Consider the following 18,498-nt stretch of genomic DNA (forward strand, 5'->3'; position numbering starts at 1 on the left):
ATACAATCAAATAAAGTCGACATAACATATATGAGCAATAGCCTTGTTTGAATCATGCATTATGTTTCATGTATGATGCCAATGTCCATTGTACACAGCAATTGCATTCAAAAAGAGAAGTTATCCAACCACAAAAAAGCAATACCACCTCACAATTATTTCTCTGAAAGCTACGCCAGCAAAATAAAATTAAATTAAAAGCGAAACATTAGTTGAGCAAATTAACATCTTTGTCCATTCAATGTCTTCTCGGAGACACTGCATCAAGAACTGTATAGACCACATAAAATGTGCAATATCACAACAAACATAATGTGTGTCTGTTAATACCCTGCTCACAACAACCCCCTCGCCAGCCCCCATCCCTCCCCAATGTCATAATGGGAACATGAACACATGGGCTGGTCAAAACACTGTGCACTGTATTATGTTAAGGAAGCTATTTTATAACTTGCCCGAAACCGGAGTTACGAAACTGTGCCAGCAAGAAGAAATTAAAGATGGCGAAAACCCTTCAGAACCTGAGTTAAGTATTATTTAGAGCAAACTCCCCAGTTTGTGTGTGTTTGTGTTTGTATGTGTGTGTGTGTGTGTGTGTGTGTGTGTGTGTGTGTGTGTGTGTGTGTGTGTGTGTGTGTGTGTGTGTGTGTGTGTGTGTGTGTGTGTGTGTTTGAGTGTGTGTGTGTGTGTGTGTGTGTGTGTGTGTGTGTGTGTGTGTGTGTGTGTGTGTGTGTGTGTGTGTGTGTGTTTGAGTGTGTGTGTGTGTGTGTGTGTGTGTGTGTGTGTGTGTGTGTGTGTGTGTGTGTGTGTGTGTGTGTGTGTGTGTGTGTGTGTGTGTGTGTGTGTGTGTGTCTGGGGCAAGAGAGGGGGGGCTGAACATAAGAAACTGTAGTTATTTTTGTCTCCCACCCACAATATACTTAGGTTTCAGTTTTGGTAAAGCTTTTTATATGCTTGCATAGTTGCTCCTCCGCTTTGAGTTCCTTTCATTGTGTTTAACCGGGGAGAGTTAACTTGGGGATTTTCGTTTTGAGAAAAGCAATCAATTTAAGGATTATTTTATAGATTTACAGTTGTTTTGTTTTTGTTATTCGCTGCAGCACGACTTCACTTGTTCGTGCAGTCGGCACTATTTGAGTTTTGGAAAATCAGCACTATTCAGTTTGGTCTCATTCCCAGGCAGGAAGATTTCTTCTTCTTGAACTACAGCATCACAGCAGCGGATGAATGGCCTTTCTTAAATACTGCCCAGTTCACTGACATAAGCATGGATTAAGTTCCTATATTCTACGGCGACTCGATTTAACTGAATAAGATTGTGTGTACAAATATTAACACAACTCCAACCTTGAACCTAATCTCACTTGACATCAGCCTTGGTTAACATTTCCAGTTATTTCATGATCAATCTGTGTTATTTTAGAATCAAAATCTAGATTATTTGAGAATACAAATGGTGAAGAAATGCAGTATGATTGAAACCCTAACCGCTCCAGCGACCACATAACAGAAACATAAACAGAGTGACACACAGCTCTGGCGAGGCTAGCCTTATTATCTACTACTCTGCCAGAACAGCGGCGCCACAAACGCTGAAACCTGAACTCCAAGCTGTCAGATCACTTTTGTCAAAAGGTCAATATTAACATTTTGTCATAAGTGTGTTTGTGTGCATCTGCGTGTGCGTCTGTCTGTGTCCGTCCGTCTGTGAGCGTTTGTGTGTATGTCATGTGTGTGTGGCATACCCATGTGTTTGTGTGGCAGAATTGTGCTAAGTTGAATAACCCCTTTTTATTGTGGTTAGAACAACTATCATGGTTGCCAGGGCAAAAGCCTAACTCGCATCTACTTTGTAACACTAGAATGGAGCTGCTATGGGTGTCTTGTGTGTGTCAGCTGGTATCCCTGCTTCGCTCTTTTTTAAGGTTCTACTGCACGTAGCAAAATTGACCAAAAAAAAAGTCTTGAAAATAACATAGCGCCTTCCATTTGTTAAAAAAGAATTAGTCTAGGGTAAGGACAACTAGCTGGATCAGCGGGTTTTCCGGGAACACAAATGGCTAAAGATATCTGGCTGTCGGTGCAGCTTTTGTTTAGTCAAGGTCAAGAAATGCTTGACTGCTCAACACAGTAAGCAGAAAATATTTTCCAGTAACCAAACGCTTCACAAAAATGTTTTAATAGTTAGAAATGTTTATTTTCTCTTCGCTGCATGACTCTGCACCTAAACACAGATCCTCCAATTGTTAGATTGGAGACCTGCAGTATTTATACCCCACCACCCATCCTGCACCCCTTACCCTGCCATTTTAATTCCATATAAATAGCCTGTGAAGAGTAAAGGTCCTTTAAATTGACCAGGATAATAATGTTCCACATCAATAAAATAATTGCCAAACATGGCTCTGAATGGGACTGTATGCATACGACGCAATTTCCCTTTTTGAAAAACAGACGCATCAAGGACGTTTTTTTTTACGGTTCTAGTCTGAGAATAAATCTGTTTAACCGATCACAATCAGGTATGTTTGCAATTGTACAATGTAATGTACCCTGTTCATGTGGTGGGACAATTGCGGAGGTAACATTACTTCTCTCAACACTCTTATTGCATCCATATTGGTCAACTTCATTCATAGGCCTATAGTTAACACTTTCTGTTACATGTCTAATGATCATCCATAGTGGTAAAATCCATTCATAGGCCTATAGTTAACACTTTCTGTTACATGTCTAATAATGATCATCCATAGTGGTAAAATCCATTCATAGGCCTATAGTTAACACTTTCTGTTGTATGTGCATTGATCATCCATAGTGGTAAACTCCATTCATAGGCCTATAATTAACACTTACTGTTGTATGTGTATTGATCATCCATAGTGGTTAACTCCATTTATAGGCCTTTAATTAACACTCTCTGCTGTACGTGTATTGATCATCCATCTCGCTAGCAGTCGGTGCTGTTCACTCTCACTACGCTACATGAACATAGGTTGTTTTTGACTATATGACCGTGTGCACTTGTATCACAACAGTTTAGTATTGGATACCAACCAAAGCATGATAGATTACTTTAGTTATCAAACTGGGAAACAACCTCAAAAATGAACATCTTCCAAACATTTATTAAAGAATGCAAATCATAATCCATAATCAGCTAACTGCCATTCCAAACGTTATTTTACACTTGAATTAAAAAGTAAAACTCCATTATAATTTAATCATCTGAATACATAGGATACTTTTAGTGATAGGACAGAGCACAAACTCATCTTTACCAGGCTAGGACTCCTGTCTTTTTCACCAGTGTGATTATCATTGGAAAATGCAGCATATCGTGTTGCGGCTAATGTAAATAGTCTTGACTTAAAATTTTGTCTGTATTTTCTTAACCCGTTTATTCTCCATGCGTCTTAAAGGACCTTAACCCTGAGAAAAGCGTTCCCATGTTTTCAGAAGGGTTCTTACCCGGAGAGTAACATTTTGTTAGATTGCCCTGGGCCGACAACTGCCTCAGTCAATCACTGCATGTGATGTCATCCAAGAGGGCGCTGCCAAAATACTGTGAAATAAGTTACCATGGTTGTTGTTAATGTCAAAGTCAAGCTTAAATGTGCCAATAATTGTTGGTTCAATTCCAAAAAAGACAAATACATGGAGGCAGTACTGTTGTGCTGTAGCGTTTCCCACACCATCGTTAGGAGATGTGGCTTGGGAGGTTTGAGAACTACTGTGGGTCTTGATCAAGATTATTTTGGGTGTCCAGGGGCCAAACATGGTGAACGATCCGTACAACGTCGGAAACGCCTAGATTGAGGTGTTACATTAGATATGGTCTACTCTAAATGTTAAGAATCTCTCTCTCTCTCTCAATGTCTTGAACCCAGCATGATGGCCCCTGCCACGACCATCACCACGACCCCTCCCCCTCATAAAAAAAGAGAACAGACAGCGCATTCCTTGCTAATTATTTATTTGGCGTCAGGTCCCTTGTTAAACTACAGTGAGGCCAAGAAATGGGGGCCACAGCAGCGATGGGGGAGAGTGAGAGAGGGAAAAGGAGTGCAGGAAACGGGAGGGTAGAAGGCTGGATTATCTGATGTCATGTATGCCCTGTCCTTTCCTCAGTGCACACACAGACACACACACCCGCCCCCACAAACACACACGCACACACACACACACACACACACACACACACACACACACACACACACACACACACACACACACACACACACACACACACACACACACACACACACACACACACACACACACACACACACACACACACACACACACACACACAAACATGCCCCAACACACACTTCAAAGTTGAAGGAGGCCCTAGGGTCCACCCACCAGACTGAAGAAAGAGGTTACTATTGAAACGTCTAAACTCCTGCTAATCAGAGAGGCTGCTTCTCAGCCCAGGGAATATGCTTCTGCTAATGCAGTATTGAACGTACGTGTACATAGGTCTATTGGTGTGAACCCGGTTCAGATGCTACCATTTAGACAAAATAAATGCCAAACAACAATCCAAACGGTTGACATACCCGGAGCTGATGTTACATAGCCTTTGCCCGCTCTGAGACTAGTTACTTCAAGGCAAGGCAATGCAACTTTATATATATAGCACTTTTCATAAATGAGGCTCAGTGCTTCACATAGAAACATTGTCATACAATAAAATAAAATACTAGATAAGTAAAAGAAAACATACGCAAAGTAAAAAAATTCATAGTATTAATAAAATAAAAAAATGATTGAAAATAAGGCAAAGTAAAAAAAAATGCATTTTAGAAAGTATTTAAGATTTAGCAGAAAGCTAAAGCAAACATAAAAGTATTCAGTCTTGTTTTAAAAGTCAAGTATGTGTCAACATGTTTTATGTCAAGTAAGGGTGAACATGTTGGACTGTACCGAGATCAGATAATCGCCTGGTCCAAAATGATGTGTTAGACAAAATATCAAGCTTTCCAAAAGTCTCCAAGTCCCAGGGTGATGGAAAGAGGAGAGGACAAAACAGGCTGACTGCATTTTGATGAGGACTTGCAAACGCTTGTCTTGTTTGGAGCCTTGTTTAACAAGCTTGTTAAGAAGTGTGTGTGTGTGTGTGTGTGTGTGTGTGTGTGTGTGTGTGTGTGTGTGTGTGTGTGTGTGTGTGTGTGTGTGTGTGTGCGTGCGTGCGTGCGTGCGTGCGTGCGTGCGTGCGTGCGTGCGTGCGTGCGTGCGTGCGTGCGTGCGTGCGTGCGTGCGTGCGTGCGTGCGTGCGTGCGTGCGTGTGTGTGTGCTTGGGTAATAAACAGGGTGAGAGAGTGAAGGCTGGCTTGCTTGTTCGCAGTCCAGACTACCACCATAAGATAGGAATGTCGCAGTGCTTAGTCACAAAATTGCGTCTCATTTTGTCTGGAATGATTGGATTATATAAAGATATAAGCTTTGTATATATATTGTCATAGTGTCATAACTATCCGTCTCAAAAGTGTACTGGAGTAGCTCTAGTGATGTGAATATGTAACATACTGCAAAATCTGTTTTTTGCTCAAACTATGAGCAAAAAAAAAGTATAAACTGTTTCTCTAGTTTGTAACTATTATACTGTTGACAGCTGTCAACAAAAAAACACAAAATATATAGAGCAGTAGGTGGCATCTCAAGTCTGGAAGAAACGGCTGGAAACGATAACACTTCCTTCTGCTGTATCTACCCTTTAACATGCTACCCATGTCTGTGTAGGACCCCCCACGTGCACACTAACAGTGAAACAGACACACACACACACACACACACACACACACACACACACACACACACACACACACACACACACACACACACACACACACACACACACACACACACACACACACACACACACACACACACACACCGTGGAACAGCATCTCACCTGCAGTCTGGAGGCCCTCCAACGATGCTAAATCAACCCAGGTGGCATGCGTTTTAAAACAGTTAAAGGCCACAAGGGAAACACAAGGAGCATAGGCAAACTAAAGTGCTAATGGGAGATGGGGGGGTGGAAAGTGGGGAGGTTTGTTCTCAAACAGTGCTGTCGGGTCCCAAGAGTCCAAGTAGCTCTTTGCGACTAGAGGCAATGGAGCCGGTGGGAAATGAAGTCTTTCTTTAATTAAACACTGCTGATTTTCCAAATCTCAAATCAACTTTTGATTACATTTGTGATGATTTCTGGAATTCTTGGGCTACAGGGAACGTCTACGTATATGTTGGACGTGAATAATTTAACGTTCTGACGATGTCGACTTGATATGGTTAGATATTTTTGCAACCAGCCGAGGAAATGATCCATACAATATTTTATAACAACATGTGTGTGCTGTTTAATCCAGGGTCTATTTATTTAGACAGCTGGTGAATCATCAATGGTATGAGTGGTGGATGATTACTACTCGGGTTTAGTTCTGAACATTGCATCATTTCATCCAGACTGAGAATATAAAAGTGCGCTGATATAAAGCGTGCCACTCGAAATAACACTGAATGACACTTGCAGTATTGAAGTCTCAACTGCATTTACTTTCGTGACACACATAACAGAAACAGGCCAAACCTTTGAGGAATATTTTAAGGAGGGATTCCATCATATTTGGAAGGTCTTGCAGGAGGTTTTTTGTCGACCCTCAAGCACATTTATATGATGCACGCATTTACAAATAGGGCTCTGCATTATCAAAGTCAGAAGAGTAGCCATGCATGTCTGTCGTATTTGCAGTTGTGTGAAGCCTATTCAAGTGACCATCGACCTAACTGTCATGAACGGTTATAAGCGTTGACGAAAGAGTCACACAGAAAAGACTGCTACCTCGACAACTCCTAAACGAAGAAGATAAGCTTCAGATACCAGCCATGCCATAACTGTGCATCTCTCTGTGTAATATCATCTGATGGCTGTCTCCATGATTAATGCAGCGCTCAGGCCCAGACTAAATGCATACTTTATGTGAAGCCATGTATGAGTGGCCCAGGGTTTTGGGTACACTGTAGCAAGGGTGACTGTGAGGTAAGCCTGCATGGCGTCCGTGGTGTAAAAAGGAAGATATATAGTGTAAGAGTATAATATTGAATACTAATAAAATAATAGTACAGCAATAATAGTGCATAATAGTTGATCTTGAATATCATATTATAGTTGATAATGCAATGGCATGCAGCTAGCCTAAGTTGTTCTGCAAAATCCCAATTTGCACACTTTTTTTCCCTTCACCACAGGGGGCTTGATAAAGTCTTGTACAAGTTAAGAAATGTAGGCCATTACATCCTCCAGGGGAACCTTTTACAGGCACAAGACAGAGTAAACAGAGTGGGCCATCTGCTGAGTAAGGCACCTGCGCCCATTCCGCAGAGCTGAAATGCCATTAAAACAGGACTACCACCCTCTGTGTTATCATCTATTTGAAAAATCACCCAAGAAAAAAATAAAAATAAGCCTGCATACTAAGATTTGACAGCAGTCAATTACTGCAGGCTCGTTAAAGGACGCTGGATATTTTGATGTTTTAAATACCATTGCAATGGTGTCATTTTGGGATACATTCTTAAGGACCATCAGGCCAAAGGCATCAACAATACATTTGAAGGTTTGTAGTTGAAGCCTTTTGGTTTAATAGAAAATCGTTCTTGTTAAATGCTTTGACCAAAGAAGGGGCTTTAAATACATGGGATATATTCTATTTGCATACGATTATAGACACGCAAATACAGTGCTGTTACTAAGGTGTATAGGACTTTTTCAAGGTGAAAGTAGGCAAATAATCTTAGCCTACGTTCAGACCAAACAAAATATAAATGAGGGCCTGTTCACTTCTTCAGCTCACAGCTCAGAAGCACTCATAACCAAGATCGATCCAGAGACATGCTCCGCTCCAAATCAATGATTTGACTTAGGTCTAATTACGATTTAATAAAGGTTAAATTGATTGAAAACATTTTATTTATAAATAGAGTACTCTTGCGGCCAATTTCCTTAACGCTGTCAAAAAAGAAAAAAGAAAAAAAGGAGAGGATGGCAACGAAATAACCCGATCTGCCGGTAACGGTAACGGTAAAGGAAAGTTTAAATCCTGCCGATAAGACAGGCTTTGTTAACAATATCACCATCCACTGCAAGGCGAACGACGAGAGCTCTAAACTTACCTTTCAGTCTAAACGTGATCATTACTCCACTAAACCAGACGTGTTGTACATTGCAACTTGTAGGGAACCAATGCGATGGCCATGTCCGCTGCCCACTGAATCCCAGTTAACCAGGCTCCCCCAACACCCACCACACAGCTGGACTTCATCTCTAGCGATTTAAAAAAAATAACCAAATACCTGCATGCTCATTCGAACAGTTTTTCCTCCACATTAATTAGCCCACATGAGTTGTAAGACTCAGAGCATTGATGAACATTTCAGCCTCCATAGACGGCAATAAATAGTTGATATGCCACACAGTTTAATTTACAAAAAGCAAAACACATAAAAGACAATTAAGATATTAAGTTAATTAAACCTGAAGGCGAGAGCCGCTCTCCGGCGCCGCACCGCGCGCCAGCTCGAGACAAGCTCACTAGTTAACTAACCAGCTCACTAGTGCACTTTGACAAACATTCCCAACAAACAAATCAACACTGTATAAACACTCAGGGCGCAAAGTTAAGAGTTCACCCTGTCGCACTCTTTGCCATGTCTATCCTGGCTAGGGTGCACCGATTGCCATGGTGACCGCTTCCCCGCGGCCATGATGTCCGATCGATGGGAATTGAACAAAGAGGATCAATTTCCGATCAGCGAGAGTGGCGCTTTAATCAATGGGAGAGCGGAGCTCCGCGACGGGCTAAAAAGAACACAAGAGGAGCGAAGTCGGAACACGACAGCGGCTTTCACGCATGTCGGCTTTCAAAACACTGTAGGAACTTCAAGGAAAAGGGTCTGACCTGCAACCGCTGTAAATCAAAGCGCTTCCAATATTGAAACATCGATCCCGCATTGGCCGCCATCTTGAGACATATTGAGACGGAGTGGAGTGATAGAGATAGAGCGCGAGGGGCTGGGATCCAGCGGGAAGGAGGGGGAGCGGAGGACGCAAAACACGGAGCGGAGCGGTTGAACACGATGAGCGCTTATTGAATACGGGCGCGGATTGGAGTTATTGAACGTCGACCTGTGATATTGAACGGGAGCCAGTTATAAAATATTGAACGGGGTTCAAGCCAGTCTTTTTATTAGTGAAAAGTCGGGATGGACTGCACACGTTGAAATGTAACATACTAGTTGGTAGGCTATACCAGGTAGGTTTACTAAAAACGTTTTTCAGATTCTTTGATTATTATACATACACATATTAGGCTTATCTCTCTCTTATCTCTGCTTAATAGTGGACCCTTCAAATAATGTGTTATTAGCCTACTCCTATCACATATTTAGCCTTTTCATAATAAACATAGTTATTTTTTCTATGAGCTGGAAATGTATGTGTCAGAGTGTCAGCCTAACCTTAGGGTCACCTATTCTTGATGAACTATTTTAATAATCATTGACTGGGCTATTCTCGCCTCGTAATGGGTTTTCCATGTGTGAACTGTTTTGGTGTACCATATAGACTATATCTCTTTAATGTTGTCCGTGTAAGACAACCGTCGAATAGACTAATGGTATCCATTAGCTTCAGCATAACCCTGGAGTTTAACCATGACTATTGGAAAATATCCTATCACATCCCTGTTGTAAACGTAAAGGTAAAGGCCAGTTTATGTATCTCCCATTATATTTATGACATTCCCCTTGTAGTTTGGATTTTAAAGGCCTGAAAAAATATGAAAACACTTTAAATGTGTGGATTTGTGTTAGATTTGTGTTATTCGCGCATAAAGTAAAATATAAGGGCCAGGACAATACAGCAATACAGGGCGTCTGTGAAACGCACTTGACTTTAAGCTTGAACTTGGGGAAACAGCGTCCCGGTGGTCACAGTGGGGTATCACACCGCGAAACAGCACCTGGAGGACACAGCGTGGCATCATACCCTGAAACAGCGCCTCTGAAGGTCACAGCGGTCATCACACCATGCAAATCCACAGAAACATACATTCATCATTAAGCTGCACATGGAGGCTCCATTCAGTTGAAACTTAATGTACACACTTATTGTACGCACTTAATCTACATTGCACTTATTCATAATACTTAATCTGCAGTAGCTGCTAGCAGTGCTGTACAAAGGGAATGGGTTAGCCTAGCAATTGTTACTTGCACTTAGCTCTATGAACATCTTTACTGTACTGACAGCGATATATTGTTTCACTTCTTATGACAAATGTACTTATGTAAGTCGCTTTGAATAAAAACGTCTTCTAAATGCCCTAAATGTAAAAGAAACGCGGACATGGATTTTTATTAAGGCTACATTGAGATCCAATCTGGAGTGTGTGCAGAGATCAATAAACGTAACATCCATGTAAAAATGACCTATTGAGTGCAACACCATGCTCGGAGATAAATGGGACGAGCATACTTACATTATGTTGTTCGATTCCGTCCGTGCCAAGTTTACCAAAGTCGACCAGGCTAAACTGTATATGGGCCTAACCTAGACAGTAGGCTGCCGTGCAAGAAAATAGTCCAAACTATAAAATAAGCGACTTGAAATAGACCTGATATGTTTTTGTTGTGACGATAATCAGGCCTTTTCTGGAAACACAACAGGAGCATGGGTCAGGAAGATTATACCTTTCTGAGAGTCACATCTAAATAACATCAGCCAAATATTAACCTGGGAGAGAAGGTGAGATGACCTACCCCTTTTGAGAAGTTGGAATGACCTACCCCTTTAAAGAAGGTGGGATGACCTACCCCTTTAGAGAAGTCGGAATGACCTACCCCTTTAAAGAAGGTGGAATGACCTACCCCTTTAAAGAAGGTGGGATGACCTACCCCTTTAAAGAAGGTGGAATGACCTACCCCTTTAAAGAAGGTGGGATGACCTACCCCTTTAAAGAAGGTGGAATGACCTACCCCTTTAAAGAAGGTGGGATGACCTACCCCTTTAAAGAAGGTGGAATGACCTACCCCTTTAAAGAAGGTGGGATGACCTACCCCTTTAGAGAAGGTGGAATGACCTACCCCTTTAGAGAATTTGGAATGACCTATACCTTTTCTCATGCCCACGTGTCTGTAACTCCATCTTAACTCCCCTAAAAGCACCACTGGAGTTACCAAAGACCAAACCAACAGGGTCTATAGTGTTCCCCTCCGAGAGCCTATTAAACCTGCTATAGGCTGCAGCCTACAACGGATAAAAGGAAAATATCACATTACTGGTAATTTTCAGATACCTGGGCACAGCAAGATATCTGAGCTTGTCCTTGTCTATGCCTCTATCTACAGTAGCTTCAACATACTGAATCCATTGTCACAATCAAAATACAGCATTAGAACATCTTTTAAATAAGTGCTCAATCAAGAAGTTAATTTAGCCCATCAGGGATTAATTAAGGACAATTCATTCATGAGCAATTGATTGATTAGGCTAAATCGGACAGTAAAAGTTGATTATGCATTTTTTTTTCATAATCAATAAATAAATTAAATTGTATTTGAAATTCCAATATACCTTAGCTGTGTGTGGTGTTTGTTCGTGCGTGTGTGTGTGTGTGTGTGTGTGTGTGTGTGTGTGTGTGTGTGTGTGTGTGTGTGTGTGTGTGTGTGTGTGTGTGTGTGTGTGTGTGTGTGTGTGTGTGTGTGTGTTTGTGGGTGTGTGTGTGGGTGTGTCTTAGCAGACTGGGTCTTCCGGGGAACCCAATTAGGAGGCCTTCCCGTCCGCCAGCAACGCGCTGCTTATCGTGTGTAATCGAAGAAGCCCTCTCCAGAGGTTTGTGATGATAGGCCTTCTAAAGATGCCTGCAAGTTAAATCTGACATAGGCCTCTTAGATTTTAATTAGGGATAGCATTTATAAAGACATCGGCGGTTCTGGCCCTTGAGAATATTGCGCGTTTTGTGTATAAATAGTGTGGTTGTTTGTGTCTTACAAAATCGCCAGAAAGGTTAATCGTTTAATTAAACACGTTTAATGTCTCATTATAAGCGTCACATAGCGTCCCACCGTGACTGCATCTCTGTACACTGAGACTGCAGCGCCATCTAGTGGTCTTCACACAAGTCACACAAGGGTAAAAATGTAATGTTTTCAACATTGATAGGCCCATATTAGTAACACCCCCAACACACACACACACACACACACACACACACACACACACACACACACACACACACACACACACACACATAAACACACACACACACACACACACACACACACACACACACACACACACACACACACACGGGTTAACAGTGCTCTTAATAATGCTTAGGTTCTCAAGGGTTTTAACTTTAATCCATCTTTAATTTCTTCTTGCTGGCACACACTGTAGAGTAGACAGTAGATTATTGTAAAAAAAAAAGACTTATTGGAGCTGAGAGTTTGTGTGTGTCCATATGTGTCGCACGACAACCTTGAATTACTTTAATATCCCAGATGACTTTTTTTCTGCCAACAGTGTGACACATACATCCACACATAAACACACCCACACAAAAAACATACACACATATGAATTCCCCCCCCCCCCCCCCCCCCCCACTTGAAAATGACACCATGTAATCAGACACGGACACTAACCCTGCCCAAGGTTGTCTAACTGTGGAAATGAAGGTTGGACAGGCCGGCCAATCACAGCCCTATCTTGACATGGAGCGGGTTTGATACGATGAATTCACAGAGCAGCTTCCAGTCAGAGCGCCGTGAAGGCATTTCCATAATCCAGAAGAGATGGCTGTTGCTGTTGTGTCACACCTTTCATGGCTCTGAATATCTTAGGTCTGTCCAATTGCATCCCGGACATATTGGTCTGTGCATGTTAATAACACCCCTTAGAAATCAAAAATAAACTCAGAGCTTCCGGTCAAATTCACATTTGCAGATTGGTATGGTGACAACAGGCTACAGAAAACTACTACTGACTGACCAAACTGTAGGACAGGCTTGGTTACCCGTTAAACATGGATTGAATTGGAGATTGAATTAGATGGCTCAGTAAGAGGTATAGCAATGTTGGTAAAATCAACATAAAGCAAATTTGTCACTGATTCCAGTCCAGTTTAAGGAGCAGATATGGCTGAAAATAAGACTTAGAGGTATCGACAGTCGACACCCTAATTGTAGGCTGTATTTATTGGAGCCCATCGTCTCCCAACGCCAATAACAGGAAGATAGGCAAGATAATAAAGTCCATAGTCAAGATGAAGCCTACACATCTCTTGATAGCAGGGGACTTCCATATGCCCAGCATCAACTGGACACATAAGTGCCACATAAGTCAACTTTTTCTTGACACCATGAGAGACACCTATCTGCACCAGCACATGAACCAGCCTACCCGACACAGTCAAGGACAAAACGCCAACAAACTGGACCTTGTGATCACCAATGAAGAGGACATGGTGGAAAACCTTCAGTATCAAGCACGACTAGGCGCGAGTCACCACTCCTGTATGAGCTTCAACCTGAGAGTGTACCCAAGAACTAGTTGCTAAAGCCGACCCAAAATTCTGTTATCATAAGCGATACTACAACGGACTAAATAGCCGCATACAGGAAACAAACTGGACTGATGTACTCCACCACATGAGTGTAGAGGAGGCCTGGCTCTATTTCACCAGTGTTTTCAACTCGGCCATGGACAAGTACATCCCAAAATCCATATTCTGTATACATGGTATCAAGGTAACATCAATATCATCAGAACAGTTTTAGTCATAGGCGTGAACATAAATTAATGGTGGTTAAAAAACAATGCACGCCTAAATGTTTATCTAAATGTGGCCATATGATCTCATTGTAATCACCTAGAGCTGCTTAGTAATACCTTGTTTGTCTGAGCTTGTCTTTTGGAGCTTTGACTTGAAATAGTTCTCACCAATAACCCCAGCCTACTGCCACACCCCCACCACGTCTCTCAAAAGGACCACTTGCCAGACAATAAATGGGTCTCAATACGGTGGTCATTGGTAAAGCCCTGATCCCGGGGTTGTTCTCCTGCTGGGGCTTAGAGCAGGATCTGTTCCCCGTAAAGGATTGACCCGCAGACAGCGTTGAGTTGGAACCACCCCGGGGGAAAATTGGTCATGGTTGGCCTGAGAGCAGGGTCACCTCGTGGCTCGCCGATAGACAAAGGCATCAAAGACACACCACAAAGAAGGCCATGGATGGCACCTGTCGCGGCCCCTGTGCCAACTCTAGCAGTAACAATAGGATGCTGCTCTGAGGGGGGGGGGCGGTCGTGGCCTCTACCGGACAAGTGCTAAGTCTCTATATGGCTGGAATGTTGTAAACAATGGTCCACCCCTATTGTCTAAACTTAGCGCAGGTGGAGAGATGAGCCAACTGTCCGGCTATAAAACAGACATGAGTCCGATTTGATTGTCCACAATCATTTGTGTGGGCGTGTGTGTGTGTGTGTGTGCGCAGAGACCTACTGAGAAGCTCTTCACAATGGTAAGAAACGGTTTTATTTCACCAGTTTTATCTTATTCTGCAGCCTCGTATTGTGTTATCTTTTGTATTATGAGTCCTCTAAGTCTCTTCAAGTTTTGACACCCACTGATGTGTTGCCATTAGGTCAGAGCACTCTACTTAACTGAACAACTGTCTTTATCCTATTAGGCGCCAAAGAAGGCAAAGAAGAAGACTGCGGATGCTGGCTCCAACGTGTTCAGCATGTTTGAACAGTCCCAGATCCAAGAGTTCAAGGAGGTGGATCCACATTTGAGGATTTGTTGTTTGGTGCTGGTGGTTGTTTGGTTGTGGTTGTTTTCAAAATGTTATAGTGTTGCATTAACACTATGTTAAATTAAATGACTGTATAACAACTGTATTACTGTACAGTATATAAGGGCTCATTTGCATGTATGTATTTCCTTCAGGCTTTCACGATCATGGATCAGAACAGAGACGGTGTCATCGACAAGGGAGACTTAAGGGACACGTACGCCGCCTTAGGTGGGTATACGCACACAGAAGACACACACAGCAGACACACATAGCAGACACACACTGCAGACACACACAGCAAACACACACGGGCACACCGTCCGACCTCCCGGAACCGTTCAGAGGCTCCACATCAAGTCACATCTCTCAGGCAAGTTTTGAGACATTATTAGAAGAAGGAGAGGAGTCATCCTCATTACAATATGTTCATTGCACCAGTATAACGAGACATGAGCTCTGCATTGAACCCGTCCCTAGTGGGTTCAATGCAGAGCAGAGGGCGGCGGGGACTGACTAGGTGCCTTCTGGTCAAGGACACCTTATTACCCTAGGGATGTCTTTTGGATTGATGACGTTAAGGTGACGTTGAAATATACATGAGATATAACATTGTACATTGTACCCCCAGAGGAACAATTGGGCACATTTAGCGTCTGTGTACCCTTGAAGAATTATCTCTCTTGTTCTCCTTTTGGTGCGTAAGATGAGCCCTATTTAGAGGCACTCCAAGCCCTCCCTTCCCTCCTTCTATCTGTTGGTCACGTCTGACCGTAGAAACAGATTGTATTGTACCAGTTGAATAGGGGTCAAGTGAGCTAAATATGAAAAGGTTTACTTTTGATCTGAATCCCAATGAAATGTTCCTGGCAGGGTTTGTCTAATTTAAATATACAACTTTTGACACCAAGAAACATGCTATTTGTTAAAAGAACGTCACTGGTAAAAGAAAATTCAAAAAACTGAAACAAACCAGTCTACCGGATCCACTGTCGCTCAAACACTGTCAAAGTTGCCCCCGCTTCAATTTTCTTTTTGAGAAATTTGAGAAATATAAGGTTTATGCCAGCAAACATCAGCCTCTCTATGGGTGTTTTGTGTTCTGTGTTTTGGCGCAGGCCGCCTCAATGTGGGTAATGAGGAGCTGGACGAGATGATGAAGGAGGCCCCCGGCCCTATCAACTTCACAATCTTCCTGGCTATGTTTGGAGAAAAGCTCAAAGGTCAGTGCTATCCCCCGGTTTAATAGTAAATATAGATGGGTTTACAACGTATGCAAAAATGATATAGAAATATAGTGATCAATTATAGAACGCCGGTCATTATCGGGAAAATAAGCCCCGACAGGGCGAACAGATCACTGACTCGCAGCGGAGGTGTCTTGCTTCGCCCTGTCGGGGCTTATTTTCGATAATGACCGGCGACGTTCTATACATTATCCCGCTTATGAAACGGCTACTTAACAAAACGAAAAAATAACTTCACATGGTGTGTCTTTTATTTCTTACCAGCATTCGTAGTGTTGATCAGCAGAGAAATAGTCGCGCCAAAAACGTTGACGTCGCTTAGCAACTGAGTACGCTGGGGTTGACAATACCGGACTACTTGCGGAGTGTTACCAAAGACGTCATTAGAGGCAAAGAATCCTTTGTTTTCCTTGACAGCGGTCAATTATACCTAGCAACGGTGAATTATCAAATACAATTCACTGCCGGAAGTTCTGAAGGGCACATGCAAGTGAACGAAGAGTTCCACGGCATTGAGAAGACCCGTGTAATAAGTAAAGGATAATGAACTCAAGGCAGGGAAATAAACTGTTTGATATGCCCGGCTCGTGGATGGCTTACCGCCAGAAATCGAGGGTGGTAAGGTAACCTTCCACGAGCTGGGCATATCAAACTGTTTATTGCCCTGCCTTGAGGTGATTATCCTGTTTATTCTACTTCTTGCTTGCCAACCTAATAAAACAATTCAAATACTTTAATAATCATGCTTTATCTTTTTCGTATTGCATGCTTATTAAATGTATACTTTAAGTCTTTAATTACGATCGATCAAACATGCATTCCTTATTCCAAATATTGTTTGCAATAAATGTATAAGTAAGGGATAATCACCAAGATACAGGGCAATAAACAGTTCTCAAACGTCTTCCCTACTCCAAATACATTATAATTGACAATGAATTCGTCCATTTTTAAAACGCTGCAATGTCTAGAACAACGGTGAATAACGTTAGCTCCGCTGTAGCTAATTAGTTTCTATAGCAACCACACAAGGCTGCATCTGATAACTAGTTTAATAACGTTGTTGCTACATTGTATCTCACTTGCAAAACTATGTATTGACTGACCCTCCGATAGATTTCCGACACATTTTAGAAACTTTTAGAAACAAGGTTTATTTTTACAATGGACCTCATGTATGAAATTTCTGTGATAGAAAAAAATACAAGCGGCGTATTGATCTACTATTTTTGATGACGCTTTGCTCAGTCAGCAGCAAGTACAACCAACAAGTCAGCGGGCAACCTCCCGGGTTAATGCCCTCCTCCCTGCCAATCAGAATCAAGCATTCTTACAGAGTATAAGGATATATATATACATCCTTCCAGATTCAAAAAAAAATCATGCTTTGTTAAATGGATACTTTTATGGAGTTAGTGACATTTAGTTACCGGTATATCATGCTATAAAATATGTCACATGTATGTAATGCGGTTCCATCAATAAATGTGCTGCTCTGACCCCGCCCAACGTTTAGGGACTGACCCTGAGGAAACCATTCTGAACGCCTTCAAGTTGTTCGACCCAGATGCGACGGGTGTACTCCGGGGAGAAGAGTGAGACGGACCGCATTACAAACACCTATATCACACTCATCAAACTATACTATCAGATCAGCAGACAAACACCTACATCACACCCATCAAACTATATATCAGATCAGCAGACAAACAGCCACATCACACCCATCAAACTATACCATTACATCAGCAGAAAAACCAAGACACACACACTTTAAAGAAACACTTTAAACATTGTGTCCATGTTCTGATGGTATTAATGAGTCTATGATATTAATGGGTCTACCCAATCCTGTTTGTTACCTGTACAGATGGTATGTTTAGCAAATGTCTATATATGCTCAAAGATTAACGTTACATTTTTTATTAAACCTTGTCATTTTCAGCATCAAATACAGCCTAATGTCTCAGGCGGACAAGTTTACAGAGGAAGAGGTAATACTTTTTCAAAATAGCTCACATATATCACCCAATCATCACCTAACTTTTGGTATCCCTATAAAAACACCTTGCCATGGTTCCTCACTGTGTCTCTTTGATCCAGGTAAATGAGATGTTCACCAACTTCCCCCTGGATGTTGCGGGCAACCTGGACTACACAAACCTGTGTTACGTTATCACTCATGGGGAGGACAAGGAGCCGGAGTGAATAGAAGTTCTCCCAGCCCTGTTGATCTAGTCCATAGTTACTGTGAGCTGTGCCACACGAGACATGTATTAAAATACAATGACTTCTTTGTCCCTGTCTATGGCTCTATCTCTAGCAGCTCATACATACTGAATCCATTGTCACAAACACAAATACACTAGTTTCAAGGGTAGAGGAGTGT

At 42.1% G+C, this 18,498-nt stretch overlaps 2 protein-coding genes across 2 annotated transcripts in view; one reads left to right on the forward strand and one right to left on the reverse strand.

The window, feature by feature from the left end:
* The window catches only part of cux1a (cut-like homeobox 1a), a 103,082-nt gene extending 94,004 nt beyond the window's left edge, over nt 1-9,078 (reverse strand). The window contains exon 1 of the mRNA XM_056594751.1: nt 8,967-9,078. Within this exon, the coding sequence (XP_056450726.1) occupies nt 8,967-9,029 (63 nt within the window). The 5' untranslated portion in view covers nt 9,030-9,078. The remainder of the gene's footprint in view (nt 1-8,966) is intronic.
* Nucleotides 9,079-14,490: 5,412 nt separating this feature from the next.
* myl10 (myosin, light chain 10, regulatory) lies at nt 14,491-18,407 on the forward strand. The gene is made up of 7 exons (XM_056594595.1): nt 14,491-14,589; nt 14,758-14,847; nt 15,018-15,093; nt 15,981-16,085; nt 17,626-17,704; nt 18,055-18,103; nt 18,213-18,407. The coding sequence occupies exons 1-7, from the start codon at nt 14,587-14,589 to the stop codon at nt 18,315-18,317; spliced, it is 507 nt and encodes a 168-aa protein (XP_056450570.1). The 5' UTR covers nt 14,491-14,586; the 3' UTR covers nt 18,318-18,407.
* The last annotated feature ends 91 nt before the right edge of the window (nt 18,408-18,498 follow it).

Source organism: Gadus chalcogrammus, chromosome 7 (assembly GCF_026213295.1).
Source record: "Gadus chalcogrammus isolate NIFS_2021 chromosome 7, NIFS_Gcha_1.0, whole genome shotgun sequence".
Lineage (NCBI taxonomy): Eukaryota > Metazoa > Chordata > Actinopteri > Gadiformes > Gadidae > Gadus > Gadus chalcogrammus.